The 21,815-nt window shown below is 24.3% G+C and overlaps 4 protein-coding genes across 6 annotated transcripts in view; 3 read left to right on the top strand and 1 right to left on the bottom strand.

The window, feature by feature from the left end:
- The first annotated feature begins 579 nt into the window (after positions 1–579).
- LOC129609914 (single-strand selective monofunctional uracil DNA glycosylase) lies at positions 580–1,842 on the top strand. Its single transcript, XM_055522191.1, has 4 exons — positions 580–1,119; positions 1,176–1,312; positions 1,367–1,496; positions 1,573–1,842. The coding sequence occupies exons 1-4, from the start codon at positions 676–678 to the stop codon at positions 1,840–1,842; spliced, it is 981 nt and encodes a 326-aa protein (XP_055378166.1). The 5' UTR covers positions 580–675.
- Positions 1,843–1,924: 82 nt separating this feature from the next.
- On the top strand, positions 1,925–2,537 carry LOC129609918 (tRNA-specific adenosine deaminase 2). The gene has a single exon (XM_055522205.1). It carries the CDS (start codon positions 1,925–1,927, stop codon positions 2,411–2,413), a length of 489 nt encoding a protein of 162 aa, XP_055378180.1. The 3' UTR covers positions 2,414–2,537.
- A 3,850-nt stretch (positions 2,538–6,387) lies between these two features.
- On the bottom strand, positions 6,388–8,242 carry LOC129607971 (protein HEXIM1). The gene is made up of 2 exons (XM_055519255.1): positions 7,250–8,242; positions 6,388–7,116 (listed from the first exon to the last, which is right to left on the bottom strand). Exons 1-2 carry the CDS (start codon positions 8,112–8,114, stop codon positions 6,635–6,637), a joined length of 1,347 nt encoding a protein of 448 aa, XP_055375230.1. The 5' UTR covers positions 8,115–8,242; the 3' UTR covers positions 6,388–6,634.
- LOC129607981 (protein sarah) overlaps positions 8,017–21,815 on the top strand; it is a 27,530-nt gene continuing 13,731 nt past the window's right edge. Inside the window, exons 1-3 of one of the 3 annotated variants that reach the window (XR_008696861.1) lie at positions 9,348–9,764; positions 17,772–17,903; positions 20,190–20,230. The gene's annotated coding sequence lies outside the window, so the exon portion shown is untranslated. Of the gene's footprint in view, positions 8,067–9,347; positions 9,765–17,771; positions 17,904–20,189; positions 20,231–21,815 lie in introns of those variants that run through there. The other 2 variants (XM_055519277.1, XM_055519268.1) reach the window with 2 other exon arrangements.

Raw genomic sequence — 21,815 nt, 5'->3', positions numbered from 1 at the left:
AGTTTCTACAAAGCTGAAAAATGTAAAAAATTTGTACGCCGCTTAATTTATAATTATTAAAATAAATATGAATTAATAATATTTAAAATAAAAATACTTCCTACCACCCATTTTTAATACATATATTCTTGTTATCAAAATTAAAAAAATTGCAAAAACAAATAATGCCATATATGTATGTATATCTGCCAAAAAAAAAATTGTTTTCATAAACGAAATTGAATTTAAAATCAATTTTAAACAGATATTTTATATAGATTTTATTAAATCTCTATAAAATTATAAATAGATAAATAGATTTTTATCTTATTTTATGAAACAAACAGATCTATTAAACAAATATTAATTTATTCAGATGTCTTAATTTTTGTTTGATGTTAAAAACCCCAAATTACTACGCTAAAGCTCTCGACCCACTCACGTAGAACTGAACGTTACGTGAAAATATGACAGATACTGTACGAGTGCAGAGTAACGAACATTCTTATTCTTCCTGTAATCATTACTCCAAGCCCAAAAGTAACGAGTATGGAAATAACGAGCTGTAAGTAATGTATTCGCATGTCACTATTTTTTATTTCATGTTCATTTGTCTCATGAGTTCTTGTTGAAGGATTTCTTATCTTAAGTAAATTTTTATTTAGTTTTTAATTGTAAACAAATGGAACATTATCAATGAATGCCTATTATTTTGTGATACAAAAAAAATGTAAGCAGATTATGATAAAGTGTTGCAAACTAAACTATACCACACAACTTCGATCTTACAAAGAATTTGTTTCATTTTCCAAAATGTTAAAAAAAAAATTGAATTTACCTGAATCATTAGGTGATAAGGCTACTGATTCAGTTAGCCCCACCAAATTAGTTAAGGAAAATGATGATGAAACGTCAAAGTTTTTTGATGAGCCTGTTTGGAGAAAATTTTATAATTTGGAAATTTCTTTAAATAAAGAACTGGCAAATTATGAGTATCAGTCCAAAATAGATTATATATACAATCCTTTGGAATATACTGCACAAGTACATTGTAATTATTTGCAAAAATATCTTAAGAATAAAAAAGATGTGCTAATGATTGGTATGAATCCTGGTCCAAATGGAATGCTGCAAACTGGAGTAATATGTTGGAAGAGCTAAATAATTAGCATAATTTCGTTTTTGTTTTATTTTAGGTCCCCTTTGGAAATATAAATACAGTTCGTAATTTAATGAAATTAAGCGGTGAAGTAGAAAAGCCATCTATAAAATTACATCCGAAACGACCAATCTCAGGCTTGTCATGCAAAATTGAAGAACCAAGTGGAGAACGGTTAGGCATTTTACTTTATAAAACGATGTTTCGTAAATTTTGTTGTAATTTTAGACTTTGGAATCTTTTAAATGAATTATCTGAGGGATTAGAAAATTTTTCTAAAAAATGTTTTGTTCATAATTTTTGTCCACTTGCTTTTTTTGATAAACAAGGAAGAAATATTACACCTAGTGAACTAAAGGTAAGTTGGTAGGCATCTACCAAGTAAATTTTTTCGAAATTGAAATAAGTTCTTATCACACATTTTAATTTTATAGGGTAAAGATAAAATTAATATACGTGATATTTGTCTCAAATATCTTCGCGAAGAAATAAAATTGCTACAACCACAAATTGTAATAGCCATTGGAAGTTATGTTAATGACACTTTAAAATTATTAGCAAAGTCTAACGAATTCGTTGGCATACAATTTTTATTGTTACCGCATCCAAGTCCTCGAAGTATTAATAACACAAATTGGCCTGAAAAAGGGAAAATCTTTTTTGAATCAAATAATTTGATTAAATATTTAAAAAACGAAAACTAATAAAATCGTATTAATTTACCTAACTTACTTACATATATAAAAATTATAGTAGTATTTAAGATTATTTTTTACAAACTTTTTTATGGAAAATTTTATGGAAAATGCTTTATTTGAAGCTTGTAGAGCTCAATCTAATGGTGAAGTACCTGTGGGCTGTGTTTTTGTTTACGAACTAAATATAATAGCTAGGGGCGGAAATTTGGTGAACGCTACCAAAAATGCTACAAGGCACGCCGAATTCGTTTGTATTGATCAAGCATATGCATTTTGTGAAAAAAATAATTTAGATTATAAGGATTTTTTTGAAAAAGTAAGTGTTATAGTTACAGTGGAGCCATGCATAATGTGTGCCGCTGCTTTATATAACCTAAATGTTAAGGAAATTATATACGGATGTAAAAATGATAGATTTGGCGGTACAACTGTTTTGGATGTATCAAAAATTATGAAAGCAAATATTACAACGAAAGGTGGAGTTCGTGCTGACGAAGCAATGGAATTGTTAAAAAATTTCTATAAAGGTGGAAATCCATCGGCACCTTCACCAAAAAGAAAAGTTCAAAGTACTTAGAATATAAGAATTGATTTTGTTTTTATATTTTTATAGTTTGTATTTAGTATATGTATATATTTTTACATGAAGAGTATGAAATAAAAGTAATTTTTTTTTCTTAATTTTTCTATAAAACTTTCAAGTTCGGGTTTTTCTTTATAGCTTTAAGAATACCATACCTTTGCCTTGAGGCCAGTCTATAAATAAAGAATTCAAGTTTATTGTTTTATATATGTACATATTTGTTTAATACAACAGAAATATGTGTACCCCCAACCGAACATTAGTGTAAGTGCTACTGTAAAATCCGAAATTAGATTACAATCACTTATTCAACCCCAATTAATAAATTTTCTTTAAATAATTTAAATATTTAAAATTAAAAATTTCTTGCAAAGATAATAAATAAGTAATAGACATAAAAAAAACCAATTTGTCGACTAAAAGACATAAAAATTTATATGTACCAACTCAATTATAACAGTATGATTATGTTTTAAATACATACATAGTCGAAAATTATTGGTTGGGGCTCCAGATCCTTATTTTCCACGGCATTGTATCGATACCTTGATAAACCAAAAAATCATTATTTCTGTCAGTCGTTATTGACACCCTCTCATTTGCTTGACATCCATCAGTTAATTTATCTTTTAAAAATACATATAAAAAATCTAAAAACTTTTTCTAAATCGTTGGTATTTTCTTCTTTTTAAGAAAATATATACATACATACATGTGATAATTGATACACAAAAGATATTGCTTATTATTTTAATAATTTTTATATTTAAACAAAATAAAAAGTACATTGAAAAAATGTAATATAAATTAAATAATTCCTAACAAGGATTTCTATAACATAATGAATACAAAATATATACATATAGGTATACATATTAATAATGTATATAATGTATAATTAAATTCTTATTACACATATGTATTACGTAAACAAGCAATTTTAAATAAAAATTATTAAATAAATTTTTGCATTGATAAAAGATTTATTTATATATAAATATTATGTATTTTTTACATATATGTATATGTATATACATACCTCATTACTATTATTTGATATTTTATTACCTTATTATCGAATATATTACAAATATGTAGATCAAATAAATTTTATAGATTTAAAAAAAAAAAAGGAAAAAATAAGAGAATAAAATTGTGATGAAAGGAATGAAAATCTCAGACGTATTCAACAGTTTTATACTTACATAATATATTTTTATATAAATACAATTTGGCCATTATAATTACATAAGCAGAAATCAATCATTAAAGTAATTATAAACCAAGCGTTTTACAAAATATTTATACATTAATTTTAAATAATATACATAAACCTGATCTTGTTTTTTCTATTATACTGGTTGTACAAAAATTTCGGTTAAAATGTAATTTTTAAGTTGCGTAAATAAAATTAATAAAAAAATTGAAAACATATTCTTAACTTTATGTATACATGTCTATAGCATAAATGTAATGTTATGAAAAGTATTTTAACCATTCATAATGGTATATTTAATTTTAATTATTTATTTAAAATTATGTTTAATATATTAGTTAAAAAATTTTTTTAACATAAACGAAAAGCTGTAAATAAATCGATTTAAACAATTAAAATTTTATACGAGTACCATCTATCAACATTTTAAGAAACAAATATATGAAAATAAATTAAATGCAATAAAATTTAATAAAAAAAAATTATGAAAAATAATAAAAATTTTTAATATAAAACTAACTCTCTTCTTGTAAAAAAAATTTAATTTTGCAAAACTATAAATTTAATACATTATGTTTTCATCATATTTTTAAATACATATATACTTATAAAAATTGAAATATACGTTAATCATACAAGAAATATACTTTTATATTTCATTAAAGATAAAAAAAAAATCAGTTTAAAAAGTAATCAACCCAATTTTAGAATTTACAACATTTGTTTTAAAAATATACTAATTATGTTATACAGTTTTAGTAATTACATTCATATACATATATAGAAAATTTAAAAAAAGTTTAAGAATTATGTACTAGAAAATCATCGTATCAATGTTTAAAAACTATTAAAAAATATTGTACTGGTAACAATTAAAATTGCTGAAATTAAAATCTTACGTTCGGTATAGGTCAAGTTGATATTCTAATCAACAGAATTCAGTTAATTAATTGATTCTACATGATAAAGTTTATTGCACCATTATTTGTGATGCAATTTTTTCTTTTATTTTTGTAAACTATAAATTTATATTTTGGCAGTAATTATTGAAATTACAAATTAATTATTGTTAATAAAACATTTGAATTATAATATTTATAAGAACTGAAACCTGAACTGAATATAGAACTTTATAAGAACAGAATAATAGTTCATTTGATTATCGTGTCCATACAGAACGCAAATTTTTTTGAAATCTATAGAATTTAATCCTAAATTGTGGGTCATTAGATTGCAAACAAAAAAGTCTAATTCATGGAAATTTACAATCTTTGAAGCTTTTTTTAGAAACTTTAATATAATATAATCAAAATTTGAGTTTAGATAAAACGTATAATTAATACGTATAATTAATATATTTGTTAATATACTAAATATATATATATATATATATATGTATATATATATATGTATATATAACATAACTGCTCAGATATAAATCAAATAAATAAGTATAGTAAAACAAAAAAAATTAATAAAATATTGTAATAATGAGAAATGGAACTGTTTGTAAAACAGAATCTTCTGCCCTAAAATTTCTGTATTCTTTAATTAATTACGATTAATAATAATGCAATCAATTTTAATTTTTTTTAATTTTTTTTTGTTTTCTTTTTTTTTATGTAATTTTATGTGTGTAAATATAAATTGTAAATATCACAATTTGATTTGTTTTGTTTTAAAAATTAAAACAAATATTATTTTTGATGCAGAAATTACAGGGCGAATTTTACAAATACATACAATATCGCTTAATTCTAATAAAAATAAATTGTGTTTTAAAATTTAAAAATTTATGCAGCTTTAAAATTTAGAATTTTTAAGAAAATTTTAATAATTGATAATAAGAGGTTTCTATAAAAATGATCGTTTTTACCATTATTTCAAAATGGACTTTACAAAATTTTTAAGAAACATTAAAACTAACTGGCATGTAAATATAATTTTTGTGTACTTTTAGTATTTAATGTAAAAATAACTTCGCCGTGTTAAATTTAAAAAAGTTACTTAAAATTAATTATATTATTTAATATCAATAATAACTAAAATTATTTAAATTGATATTTTCTTTTTTTTTTTTCAAAATAGATCAATAAAAATTTTTAAGCTTTATATAAAGAAAAAAAAAAATTAATTATAAGATACTAAATGTTTTAAAATGTATCATTTTATAAATGTTCAAATTAATATTGTTTTTCATATGAACCTTTACTTTAAAAAAATATACTAAATAAGTTTTCTATTTTTATTTGAATTTTTATTAACAAAAATTTTTGAAAGCACAATAGTTGCATAAATTTTTAAAATTTTGTGCGAAAATATATTGTAATTGTTTCTTATTTTGTTCTAAAATGGATTACTGTTGCAAATTTCATTATTTTTTTTTATTAAAAAGCATTTGTTTTTTATAAAAGCATATCAAATTTCTTATTTTCTTGTTTAATTTCATAAATGTTAAAATTTTATTTATTGATAGCAAAATTTAAATACAATTTTTAAATTGTTTATAATTATTTATAAATTTAAATTTTTAATTTTTAATGTTTTTTTTTTAAATGTTTATTACCTTTATAAGGTTTATAAACTCTTTTCAAAAGATACCTATATTGTTTCGTTCAAATTGTTTTGCAAGATTATCTATCATATATTTGAACTAAAAACATAATGCTACGTATATCTTTTCAAAGATACATTTTTTTATTAAAAGAATAAAAATTATTAAATAATTTCAAATTTTATTTAAAACTGCGACTAGAGGTCTTACAATATGTTAAAATTAATATTTTTCTGATGATTAAATTTTTGAAAATATGAAAAACATAAAATTTTATAGTTAAACCAATAACATACAATTATTGTGATCCAAATGACACTAATAATTATTTTGGCTACAAGAAAATGTTTTATTTTTATTGATGGCTATATTAAAGTGTAATATAATTTACGCAAAACACGTTATGAATAAAGTGAAAACTTTATTCTTATTTTTTTCAATAAAATTAATTTTTTTCATTATTATCATTGTGATGTAAATCTGTACCATTATAAACGCTTTGGGAATTATCTCCATTAACATTTAATGATAACTGATTTTGATCAGCACTGTTTTGAGTGCTTAACTGGGTTTGCATTTGCAAATCTTGCTGTATTTGGTTGGGAACTACAGATATTTCCTCAGATTGAACAGTATTTTCTTGGTGTTTGTTATCAATTTGCTCATCAGTGTCCATATTCTGTGATCCATTTTTAAGTTCTTTTGAATGTGTTTTTGGGCTTGAGGGAGAAGATGGCGGACTAAAATCACTTATACTAGAAGTACTACATGATGAACTGCAACTGCCACTACTACTACTACCACTACTAGAACTATCACTTTCACTATCTTCACTAGAGCACATTCTGTTGCCTGATTTATTGCTTTTGTGCGATAATTTGGTAGTATCATCTAAATCATTTGAATGTTCCAACAAACGTCGTAGTTCTAAAAGAAATATAAAAAAATTTTAGTTTTGTAATATGAATCACTAGTAACTTATCATTATTAAATAGAAAAGAAGCAATTCTATGTAAAATAACATCTATGTATAACCCATGTTTGTTTAGTATCTACGTACCATTATTTTCCCTATTTAAGCGTTGAATTTTTTCTTCAAGAAACTTAATCTTACTCATAAACTCCGCACAGTATTTTTCATGTTGTTTAGAATCTATTTGTGAACATCGGTCTTCCATTTGAAGGCATTCTTCAATTAATTGTTGCTTGTTCATATTTTCAAGCCTTTCAACTCTTGCTCTTTCATATACATTTGAAAATTCTTTTGTCAAAAAATCTTCCTCGTCCTCCGGTAAAGAAAAAAAATAATTATCCTCTGAATCAACGGAAAAACTTGAGTCCCTAGTTCTTCCATTTGGAGTTAATAGAGCATTTGGAACTTCAGCTAGATGTTCTTCCATTAGAAATTTATTTGTATTATACGGAACAATAGATCTCTGCCGTTGAATTTGTTTTCTCAAAACGTTCGTCATATTAGCTAGATTGGTTGGATTTGAGTTCGATCTATAACGTTGTGGCATTTGAAATTTCCAATTCTCCTTCTTAAAAGGTTTTGAATTAGTTTTTTGTTTGCCACGTCTCCGTTTTCTTTTATTTTTTCGGTTGCAATTACCTTTTCGACCAGATTTATATAACTTAGAATTTCCATCTTTAACAGATTCAGAAATAGTTTGTCCTCCCACCATTGAACTACAACCAGAATCTTTCCTTTCATCGTCAGTAAATTTTTTTTCGATACAACTAGCGCCATCGTCATTTTCATGTTCGAAACATTTTTTGTCTAACGGCGTCACTCTAGCACATATATTTGATGTAGTTGTGATCCCAGCAGTATCCAATTTTGTTTGCTGCATACGGGGTGTGAATTCATTATTAATGTAAGTTAAATTTACATTTTCTTCTTTTTCTGATACCTTAATATCCATTTTGAAATTAATTAATTAACTATAGCACTTTAAATTACTGTGTTCAATAAACGATATTATTAAAATTTCACAAAAATATTTTTTATTTTATTTCAGCACTAACCGTTTATTAATACGCGTTGTTTCACCATTTGCATTTCTTTATTGAATGCCAATGTGAAGTATAGAAATTGAATGTAAAGGCAATATTTTTTTTTCTTCTTGTTTTGTAGTTCTTTAAAATACCGCTTTGGCGCTAGTTTCTCGAATTTTTGTGATAGTGAAAGAAAAAATTCTTTTTGTTGATTTTCATTAGCTTTTTGAAATAAAAATATAAACACACATTTGTATAAGTGTTTCCGTTTCACGCAAAAAAAGTTAGCAATAAGATAGTAAAGAAATTGAATTCAGTATTTTTGCCTAGTTCATATTACATTATTTTCTCAAAATGTTCAATATTTTAGGTATTTTGGCTTTTTTAAATACACAAAATATAATGAAATAATCATTTTAAAAAGTTAGTATGCATTTTTAAAATACAAATTTCAAATTATTTTTTTCTATCAACTTTCGTATGAATTTCAAACTTTTCAACGGTTTGACTAGGTATCAATTACCTCATTTATGTGATACACAACTTCATATCAGTTCGAAACTCAAGCTACATTTTTAATATGTCAGCTTGAAAGATAATATATACCTACTAATAAATGTAAAAATAAAAATACAACATCGATTTATGACAACGAACATAAATCTTGTTTATGATCAAAAATTATTATCTGTCATTTTTAAGCTTTTCGTCAAAATTTTTTGACTACCTTGAGTGAAACCTGCTTCATATAATTTTTTGATTACGTTGAGCAAAGCCTGCTTCATATTAACGTTTATTAAAATAGGCTTAAAATTCGCTTGTTTTTACCATATAAATGCGGTAAATGTGAAAAATTTGCCCTGTGCATTGGCATTATGAGTTTGTTTAATGCTCATAATTAAACTTTTTGAAAATTTTTGAATATGTGTTCTTATTTCATGAAAATATTAAGAAATATAACATATTAAAATATTTATTCACTTAAATTATTGGAAATTTAAAAAAAAAAATTTGGTATTACAAGTCCATACATATTAGGCAAAATTGAAGAAAACGTTAACATTCTCTAAACAGAACAAGAAGAGAACACTAGTGCATTGTAAATTTTTCATACATTTTAAAATATTACAAGTAAATGTAGTAAAGAATACAGATGTAATGTAGTAGAGTAGAGAGATGTATAAAAAACCAAAAAATACTTGAATTCATGAAGAGGTGTTAGTACATAACTACATATGTTATGTATCCAATCAAAAATATGTGTATCAGTGTGTATTACTGTGAACTGTGACATGAGTAAATGACGAGAATAAAAAAAAAATAGAAAAAAAATTAGTGATTAGTGTCAAATATTCGAACAAAATAAATTAAAATAAATTTTATATATCAAAATTAGGAATTAAAAATGTATTTCAATAAAAATCGATATTTTGTAGCTCGAAAAAATGGGAAGATTTCAAGTTAAGAATTGTTATTAAATTTTGTGTATCTTATTTACAAAATTATTACTTAAATAAAAATCTTTTGCAACCGGAAAAAAAAACATACATTGTGGAGTTACTAGCATTTTGTTTGAGGTAGTTAAATTTTCTAAAAGTAATAAAATTTTAATTATATATTATACAATATTAAGAATTAATTATAATTTGATATTTTAATGGAAACTTTATTGCGCGATATTTTTTTTTTGCTTTTTGCTCATTGAAAAATATAAGTTGGAGAGGCTAGCTTGACCCGACATTATGAAATAGAAAAAAAGAATTGGATATAATGAAAAATATGTACATAATGTACTTACATACTATACATACATAGGTACTTAATTGTTTTTTAAAATTATTTATGAATAATGTTATCCTAAACTAAAAGGAATAAAACGATCAGCTGACCGACAACATTAATATATTTTTTGATTATACAACAGCTTAAAATTTTCAACTTCTAACCATAATGCTTTAATGTTTGAAAAGGAAAAAAGATCAGAACAAAAATTATTACGATACTATTTGTTTTAGAGAAATTTACGTAAAGTATTAAACACTTGGGTACCTACTTGGTTTTAAAGTGTATAATATAATGTATGTATGTATGTAGGTAGGGTTTGGGTTTGTATGCCAATAATATTTATTAAAAACCTGTATATTAAAATAAAAAACACAAAATTTTATTAAAAAAGGGTTTGATGATGAGAAATCCACAATTTTCGGTTTCCAAAAAAATCAAATAAAATATGAATTATGAGATCATTTAAAATTAAATAAAGTTAAAGTAAAAGTTATTTTATTGAATTCTAACGATTTACATATATATATACATACATCCATATATAAAAACAAATAAAAATTGAGTATGTATAGAATTTACACTCAGTGGTTTGCAATTTAAGACCTACCTAAGTATACCTGCCAACATAAACTTTTTAAATTTATATAAACTCCTATACACTTATATATGTAGCATAAAGTTTATATCAAATATGTAGGTTGTTTGTTTCCTAAATATGTTAATATGTACATACATACATACTTATCCCATTACTGCTATATTTATAATTTACACTTATACAATAGGTATCCAGATCCAGATTCTCCAGATAGGTTAAGTAGGTATCCAGATAGGTACTGACATTCATATTCAACTATAAAATATTTTGTTTAATTTACGTTATTATAAAATTTAAAGTTGGAAACACAATTCATTCTATTTGAATTTTAGGTTAAGCATATTTAAGTAATATTTAGGTAAGGTGTACCAAATTAACAGAATTTATTAAATAACATTGTACGTTTTAAAAGTTAAAAAATGTATTCAAGCCATCTTTTTAGTTTTTCACGAAATTGCTTTTCTTAAATGAAGGTAGCATAAACCTAAGATCGGAAAGGTAATTATTCTTTATTAATGCAGAATTAAGTTTATAAATGTCAATATTGCTGAATTGTATATCGATGCGGTTATCGATTTTCGGAATATTCATAAAACAATTACAAAGAACATATACATATGAGTAAGTACCCACCAATTTTGCAAAAAAACAAAATTCCAAAAAGAAAACTGACATTTTTTTCTATCAAAATTTAATTAGATACCTGCATGTGGTGTTTACAAGCTGACAAGTTGTAAAACTTTGTTTTTGACTATACGTATACATTTTCATAACAATGTCTGTATTCCGTATTGTAGAAAAAAAACTTAAACTTTCACGATGCATTGTTATTGCAATATTGCTTATTTTATCCTAAAAAAAATTTTAATTAACGCATCTTTAGTTTTATCTGAGTTAAACAGTATTCGCATATCGTATAAGTACATATACTTAATAATTCATGTGCATACGTATGTATGTGTATATTTTAATTGCGGGCTATCCTTTTACCTCATATACCTATTAACTTAAAACTAATTTTTCCACTTACAAACTCCTCTCACTTCAAAATTGCTGTAGTACGGCATCAGTAAAGAATTCAGTAAATATAAGTTACAAGCTGAATTATGAAATAATGCAACCATTTTGAAGTGAAAATTTTTGTAAAATGTTGGATAAAATTTTGATGGTTTGAAAAAAAATTACGTTTAAGAGTATTAATTTTTGCTGAACTGAATAGCATTTTTCGAGATTCTTCGAAAAAGTTGAAAGATTTTACTTTACACATACACATATGTACATATTTGGTGGTTAAGTATTTAAATGGCTTAAATTAAACTAAACATTCTAATTACTAAACCCAAGTCTTAATTTACTCATACAGATTCGGATTTAATAATGAAACATCGTTGTATATAAATGAAAGTTTTAAATAAAATTAGAATAGGTAGAGTTGACAGTTGACTTTAAATGTTTAAAAATTACTAGATTTGAACCAAAATAAGATAATGCTAGGAACTCTTTTGACGAACATAATGGTCATTTTACTATTATTAAATTGTTTTCACAATATTTGGCCGAATAACTATTGGAATTTTATGTCAGCTACCGCAACATAAGAATAGCCTTAAAGCTATACATATATGCTTGTGTAAAGTTTTAATAGTTTATCTTCTGATTTATAGTCAAATAACTTTGGAAGTGGTGTGGCAGCTACCCGAACCACTACCTCGACCAAATCCATTTGAAATATGACTTCTGAAATTATATTGTATAAATCATTTGTGAAAATTTGATGAACTTCACTGAATAATTTGAGTTATCGCTGAATGGACGAAGGACGGACATAGAAACATACTTTGCTAAATCGACACAGAATTCGACACTCATCAAAAATACACATATTTTTACGTCTATAGCTCATACATCTATTTTTTAGCGTTACATGCAGGGTTGTCAATTTATAATATCCTTCGATCACACATTCATGCGGGTATAAATAGATGTCTCAATATTTTTATATGAAAAATGTCGGATATTTTTAATTTTTTAATTATTTATTAAAAATTTGTTATCTAATTGATAATATAGTTTGTCACTATTTTTATAATCGTTTACAATCATTATAAAATTTATTATTCAAAATTGTTTTTGTAGTCAATAGCAATTTCTAGCTTTAGTTGCTACTATAAAAACTATAGAAAGTATGATTTTAATTACATGTGTACCCGTATGTACTATATATAAAGCGTAATATAAAGATATACTACATTAATATGAATAAAATATAAAATCTGTCCATACTTATAAATACATAATATCTAAAAATATAGTGCACATACACACTTTATCTATGCATGTAAATTGTGTCTTTTTTATCTGTTTTCGTTTGAACAACCTCAAAAGAAAACAAAGAAGAGACATTAAAAACCAGTTAACAAAATACGGTAAGCAAATATAAATACATAATTTATACATAAATACGTACACAATGTATATACACACCAACAATACTACAATTTGCTAACACATTTTATGTACTACACAGATAAAATGCATGTTATTTATATTCGTTATGTTATTTATAAAATTTCGATATAAACAGTTAAGTTTGTTATGGCTATAAAAATTGTTTAATTGTATCCAAATTTATTGCTGGCTAGCAATACAATTTATTGTGCTTTCTTTGACCTTTTTCTATGATTTGTCCAAACCAAAGTTTTCTTAATACGCTTAATACTTTAAACAACATACATATACATACATACGTTAAGTATGCATGCAAACTTTTAAATAGGGTAGGTGCATTATGTTGGCTGCTACTCAATTAGTAGTCAGTTTATCATTTGAAGTCCAAAAATTTCACAATTTTATTGGATAAATAAGTATTGACATATTACGATATTTCATTGTAGTGCTGGATTTGTGCTGAACGGCAGCTAAGAAAGCATTTAGTTCAAGTAAAAATGTTAAGTGAAGCATACAGTTCAATGTACATACACATATTCAATACCAATGTATATTAGTTTTTATAAGTATTACTAGCTTTGTAAAAAATTCGAATTTCCCCTAACTCGACCATTATGGTATGGTTTTGAGTGCATTTTTCATTTTTTGGTTAATCTTTTATTCAAATTTTAAGTACTTATCTGAATAAAGGATAAAAAGTAATAAAAAAATTAAGGAAAACATCTACATACATACATACATATGTACATACATCTATGTATTTAAATTATTTAAACTGTATCTTTTATTATAAATTAAAGCACTGTTATTCAAAGCTGATTGAAATTTGAGTGAAATCTATGTACTTGTTATGTACATATTATGTATTTGAAACAAGCAGAAAGATTCTTATTTGATTGACTACTGAGGTGTCCACCCTATGTATGTTTATCTTTGGGCATAGACATACATACCTGAATATTACATACAGCGTCTAAAATCATACTTATATAAGATAGGTACTTAGTAATATGAAATTATATTAAACATACGTACATATGTGAATTAGCAAAGGTACATAATGATTATGCATACTTACGCTATGTATTTAATATAATTTTTCACATTATATAATTTTACATACATACTTATTTAATTCTGTTACGAATTACTCTTTTCCTCTTTATTTATTAAAAAAAGTGTTTTCGCTTTTCTTAGTCCAACATTATTATGTATATACATACATATATTTATTAAATATTCAGACTTATAGGTACATATGTATGTATGTAAGTGATACAATGTGTATCTTCATTCTTCAGGTATACATATGTATGTATATTGAATTTATTGAATGTAACATATATATAACATAGATTTCAACATTATCGTAATGTTTGCTGTGCAAAAATATATAAATTAATAGATATTTAAGTATGTATGGATATAATGTTACGTGTGCAAATGCATAAGTACATCAATTTTATTAATAACAGAATTTCCTTGTTTAGGGAAATCGAAAACCAAATTCAGTAAAAGCAAAATAAAAATATGTATGTATGTATGTATGCAAATTGTAAAACAAAAGCAATAGTAAAAATATGTATGTATGTATGTTACATATGTAAGTATGTTTTTATTATCAGACGAATTCTATATACTTGAAAGTACACTTGTTCTACGATTAACGTTTTGGTTATATTTTTAAAAAAAGCAACGTAAATTATTTCCAATAAAACCTTCCTTCAAAAGAAACGTTCTACTTTCAAAATATTTGATTTGGTATACGATAGGCCGAAATATACATACATTCGGTATAATTTTTTATCTACCAAACAGAATGAACAGAATGCTTGACAATACGAATACATTTTGCGATATAACAAACCGGGAACAAACGGAGCGATAATATTGATGAGAGCAGTCATTTTTAAGTAATCTGATATCATTGGGGGTATATTTATGTATATAAGGTGACATAAACGAGTTCGTTTTTCCCTAGATGAATTTCTTTTAATTACGAAACATTTTTAATTTCTATTTAAAATTGTAATATTTACTTGTAATTGATTTTTGCTGCTTGAAAAATTTCGACTAGTTTTTTTTTTTTTCAGTAATTATACTGAAAATTCTAGTCTCACTCAATTTCTTTCAAGTAAAAATTTCAACTCTGTCACCAAGAATTATATATTTTGTCAATTCATATTAAGCAATATTGTATAAGACGAGCAAAACGGAATGTTCTTAATGCTTTAATTAGTACAATTGCACACATACATATATATTTATATAAAATAGAAACTTGATAGATGGATAGGTGTATGATAGGTGTATTTGACGTTTATGAATTCAAAAATAGTAACAGTTATATAGTACGAGTATATAGCATGTACATCTAAATACACAATCTGTGTATACAAACTATAAAATCATATTAGATAATATATTATCTGCTTCAAGAAAAACATAATATTATATTTATCTAACTTTTTATGTGTATGCAATTTGTAAACATTTCTTATGTACTATACAAATAAATTGAAAGGGCATACAGCTGCCTATCGGATAATTAATATTTAATTTTTACAAATAAGTAAATTAATTAAGTCTCACCTAAGGAAGCAAGAAAGTATTTATAGTATAGATAAAGATATTTATATACATATGTATATTACTTTTTCTTCGTACTATTTATTTATACGCATTTTATATGTATTTATATACATCCAAAAGCAAGTGGAAACATATATTAAGTTTATAGAAGAAAAATTTTAGGTAGTATTATATGTAATTATCAAACATTAATACGATGTTAATAAATTAAATAATAATAATTCCGATCTGCAATTATTACGGTAAAGGTGCATATTTTTGCTACTATAGGAAAACTTGTACACATACAAATTTGTTTATTTTAGCACATTTCTCCATTTTTCATTAATTCTTCTGTATGCTATTCTAATAATAAAATAAGATTATGAATATATGTATATACCTGAATCATATATATATCATATAAATATATGATTTAATTTAAATATATTATATAAATTTAATTTTATAAAATATAAATGAAATATTTGTTTGTGTAATAATGTATATAATCAAATATTTTAATAATAATTAATAATCAAGCAATGTCTAGAAAAACTTTAAAACTTAAAGATAAAAATCAAAAAATACTTTTATTACTGTAAAAAAATAAATTTTAATTATTGAAATTGTTCAAAAAATTAAGGTCTGGAATAATGATATTAAGTATGTTGCTTAATGTTACATTATAATTAGCTAAAGAACGGTTAACTTGTCCGTGTGACAATTAACTTTTTACTTTTAACTCACCTTTGAATACTTTTCCTTGTAATATATGGTGACCAGACACCTCATCATACGAGACATTTCATCATTGTAACATTTCATCATTGTAACATTTCATCATTATAGCAATTCATCATTGCACATTTCAACATTATAGCAATTCATCATTATTGTATATCATCACCATAACATTTCATCACTAAGATGCCTGTGATTTTAATATCATAAATAAACTGGCCTTTCAAAGAAATTTCTTATCAGATTATGATTTGATATACCCTCGGTGCACAGCAGCAGTGCCCTCATTCTTAGCTGACTATTGAACTTACAACATCTCTTATAGAGCTCTTTCAGGTAAAGTGATATTAAAGCTAAATTTATATAATAATAAGCTATAGTATAATTAATCTAGACAATTCTTTTTTAATTTAAAAGTAAAAGTTAATTTAAATGCTTTGGTCACTATGGCACATTGGTAAGTTTACGTGGCAAAAAGGATAAATAACCAAAATTGGTGAAACCAATATGTCCTTTAATTTAATTACCTGTACAAATTTACTTTACATCCTAATCCTCTTAAGATTTTGTTCCATTAGTTGCACTGTGCAACAAAACTGCAAACTGCTTCAACATGTTGCCAAAATTGCTCAGTATGTTAATTACTTAATTACACCTACATGTACTTATGTTTGCAAAATGCACTTTATGCAATGATGAAATGTTATGATGATGAAATAGAATAATGATGAATTGCTATAAAGTTGAAATGTGCAATGATGAATTGCTATAATGATGAAATGTTACAATGATGAAATGTCTCGTATGATGAGATGTCAGGGAACCGTAATATATATCCTATCACTTGAAAATCTAATAGTGAACATACTACCCTTAAACTATTAGGAAAAGCAAAAATATTTAATGCCCGAAAAAGAATAATAACAATTTTTAAAATTTTTACCGGGAGACTGCTTACAGTTCCTAAGTGTTAAGACATAACAAGACATGTTACCTATATATTTAATGTTGTGTTCTATTATTATTCTTTTATTAATTTAGTTTAATAGTAAATGCTTAATTTGTTCAACTAGGTATAAATAAAACGCTGCCATACAAAATATATTTTTTGCTTGCATATATACACATACATATGTATGTATGTATATACTATATGCAGGGCTAAAAACTATATGCAGTTTCAAAAATATACACATGTGATCATATTGTGATATATGTATTTATGTATTATTTTCATTTATTAGATATCTGATATATGTATGTATATACTTATGTACACATGTGTTTCTTTGTACGAATATATGTGTATGTATATACATATTCTGATATAAAATCTTATTTTTTTTTAAATGTATATTTAGACACATAAACAGTACAAAATATATTTTATACGTGTATAAAGTATTTTTTATAAACAAATGTTATATTTTTAATTTAGACAGGAGAGAAAGCATTATAACGTAGACCGTAATAATATTGCCAACCATTGAATTGGAATAAAAATAGGAACGAATGAAAAAAAGATATAAAAAGAGATGGACATTTAAATTCTCAATCAAATTTTAGTGTGGTAAGTGTTTTTTATTAAATTTATTTTATAATTCTTTTTATATAAAAAATAATAATCACTTCTGATTGTACACACACGTCATGTTTACAATTTAGATAAATGTTTATTAATTCAACTAAAAACGCTGTTTTTACACATTCATACGTACATACATATACAATTATTTATATTGAAAATATTTTGTTTTGAATATAATTTTCATATCGAATTTTAAATTTTTTTCCATTGAGAAAAATTGGGTATTTATACATATATACTTACATGCTAAGTCATTGTTAAGAAAATTTTTAAATTTATATATTCAATTGTTTAACATGCTATAAAAAATAGTATTACATATTCAAGTTAGGTACTTTTTATGGTTGCCAACAATTTGACGTTCGTCAAAAATAACTTTTCGTAACCTTTTTGACGCGTCAATCTTGATTTCATAATCTGTTGCAAACACAAAAATTTACGGAAAACAATGCAACAGCCCAATTATTTTTATGTAACTGCAAAGAAAATCAGAAGAATATTGCTATAGTTTTTGAAATTTACAAAATGTTCGACACGAGACAAAGTGTTTAATAACAAATATATTAATATAGTGAAGGTTTTAATAATAATGTATTGTAATATATTTATATTTATAATATATTATATGTATTTTTTTAAATATGTCAGTATTCCTTTATTACATAGTAATCAATGTCTGACTTTTCTTCACAACTCATATAGAACTAACCCTGCACAACTATCTTTAGACATCCGAGCCCACCTTAACATCAATTGGTCAAAAAACTCTAATGACTCACTCCCCGAGAGTTTTAACACGAGCTCAGCTTATGAATAAATGTATATAAAATCTAATATTAATAGTTTAATTATGATCTGCAGTGTATTATGCAGTAGGTACATTTTTTTGTACATTAAATATGTGTGTGTACATAATATTCTTTAAATAATAAAACTGGTATTTGAAGATATATTCTGTATCCATTGTAATAATATTGTTAACAAATAGGTAGGTATATACAAATGTTCATAAAAAATACATACATTATTTTTATATTTGCTGCAGATGCTTTTCTCATTTACAACATCATTTTTTTTAAATACTTTTTTCATTTGGTATCGCATATGTGTGCAGATAAATAATAATTCTTTCTTTAATATATTTTTTGTTGTTTTTATTATTTATTATTCACGTTTTATAAATTGAATCAGCTGCTCTCATTCTGAACTGTTCGTACATTATGATAAAGTTCACATGCGCTGAAAATTTCAACTGCTTACATTAGTAGCTCTTTAACTACTTAAATTGATAACAACATGAGTGTATTACTTTATTAAATAATTATATTTATTATAAAATTATATTTTGTAATATAAAAACAAACTTAACAATGAAAACTTAATTTTTTTTTTATCGTTTGTAATTAATATTTTACTTTTTAAATAGAAAATTATTTTATATTTTAGTTTTATTAGATGTTTCATAAATAAAATCATAGTATTTAATTTAAATTTAAAGACAATAAATACATATATAATACCTATAATTTCTAACTTTTATTAATTATTATGTAACAAATTAAACGTGCGTTGCATAGATTTTAATTATATTTGGCCTTGGTGTATTTGCAACATTTCGGCAAATACTTGTTAAATGTAGTTTGTTATACCTGTGAATATTCCACAGAAAGCAAATTTTTACACTAATTTAAGATAATTATAATTTTCCTATGTGTGATAACCATTCAACGGTTTTACATGTAAAGTCGACAAGGCAGGATTTCGCTAACCCAGGAATTCGCTGACAGGATTTCTCTGTTTTCAGAATTTACTATTTTTGTAGTTTTGTTTTGTATTGTACTAGACTGCTAGAGTATATATACGTACATTTTGCAAAATAAAAATGTCTTAAATAGGATTTGGCTATGGGATATAAAAATGTTCAGAATTGAAGTTGCCATTGCATTAGTTTTGAAAGATGAATAATTTTTAAATTTTTGATTTATGCGTATTTTTAGTTTGCTACTTTTGATGTTTTCAGTTACTGACAAAGCTTAACGAAGCTGTTTTGTAGTTTTATATACAGACTCACATAGTTTTCTCTGTAATACTCATAATATAAATATCTGTATCACAATTCCCAAATGACGTGTGATAAATGAATTTATACAAGTGACATACTACTTATGATTTATACATACATAATATTAAAAATTTTTATTTATTGAAATAATAACAAAATGTGTTGATAAATTTTTTTTCTCTCTCCTTCTTTTGTATAATATTTAGGGGAAACACCGCTTGCTTGCAACATACTACAAAACACTAACTACTATATATATATATATATATATATATATATACTATTTTCAACAAAACATTTCTCAAATACCTACTTGAGAGAATTTTTTAATGGTGAGTTTTTTCAAATTATTGTATATTTAAATCAATTTTGAGTGGACATTCTTATATACATACATACTATATTTATATAATATATTTATATACATAAGATGTTTAAAATTTCATTAATATTATTGATTTAGGACGTTTAGGTTAATAAATGTTGTTACTGAAAAAATAATGAAATTAAGCATGATTTTTGCTTACACTTGCTTGTAAATAAATTCGGGATTATTTATTCTTCAAATTCTTTGTCAACAGAATAATGAACAATGAATTTGACGTACATAATTTGATGAAAAAATATGTACTTCATGTATGTCAAATATTTTCCAAAAACTGTGAACGCATATTTTTAAAGCTTAAAAATTAATAATTTCAAAGTTCTAAACTTCATTTTGCAGATATCAAAACATACATACGTATGAACATAATACACTTAATACATAACGTGCTTACTAGATTTTTGCACAAAAATGAAATTTACACTAAAATTGACTAAAAGTTGTCCAAAAAATATTTTTTTTTCAAATCGAAATTAAACTAAATAAAAAATTATGATATAATATATGAGTTCCATACAGTTTGTGAACATCTGCTTTCACTGATTCCGTCTCTAGGTGAGGAACTAGAATGAACAAACAAATATTAATGGGTTAGTTAGTTTTTTAAACTACTGAAAAAATAATTTTTTTCTTGCATTATACAAAACGCCTAAAATTTTAAGTAATACTGCATTCACAACTTTTTTTGTCAAAAAATGTAGATATCATGTTCAGAAAGAAAACCCAAGATTAAAAATACACATTTAAGGGTTAAATTGTGTTAAAGGGATTTATGTAAACAAATTTTGAAATTTTTATACACATAAACAAATTTTTTTAAATGAAATTTTTTGAATGAAATTTAAAGTTGCTGGCTTATTAAAAGTATATCGCAACGACATCACCTAAAAAGGGGGTAATATTAGCAGATCTCCTTGAGACACAAAATTTTATAATTGAAAAATTATTTTTATCCTTTTATGAATTCTCATCACTAAAATTATAAGGCATTGTAAAAATTTTTTGTGACATCATAAAATATGATTAAAATTACCCCAGGAAAGTTTTTGCGAATTTCTACTTATCTACTTTATTACCAAAAGAATATTAAGCTATAGAGCTTGGCATTCGGTATTTTATTTGAACAAATGTTCTAAATATTTTTTTTAGTATCAGCTCATAGTTTTATTCTGTGAATTGGAAAAAAATGTTTATTTTGTCTTTGTGCTAATAAGAGGTTTAAAGAAAATAAAGTATGTATGTATTTATATAATACTGTCACTAAAATATTATGTATGAAAAAAATATTTAACAAAAAATCTATATAGCTGATATTCAAATTTGAATTTATTTTTCAAATATGCCGAAATTTATGTCTTTCAATCTGAAAATTGTCTCCGTTTTGTATAATGGTCTTAAATATGAAACAGTATAAATTAGTCTAACATCAGAGAACCAGAGCATCTGT

This window comes from Condylostylus longicornis, unplaced genomic scaffold, assembly GCF_029603195.1.
Source record: "Condylostylus longicornis isolate FDR11 unplaced genomic scaffold, ASM2960319v2 ptg000004l, whole genome shotgun sequence".
In the NCBI taxonomy this organism is placed as follows: domain Eukaryota; kingdom Metazoa; phylum Arthropoda; class Insecta; order Diptera; family Dolichopodidae; genus Condylostylus; species Condylostylus longicornis.
The sequence above is the reverse complement of the archived record's forward strand: the minus strand, read 5'-3'. Positions and strand labels throughout refer to the sequence as shown.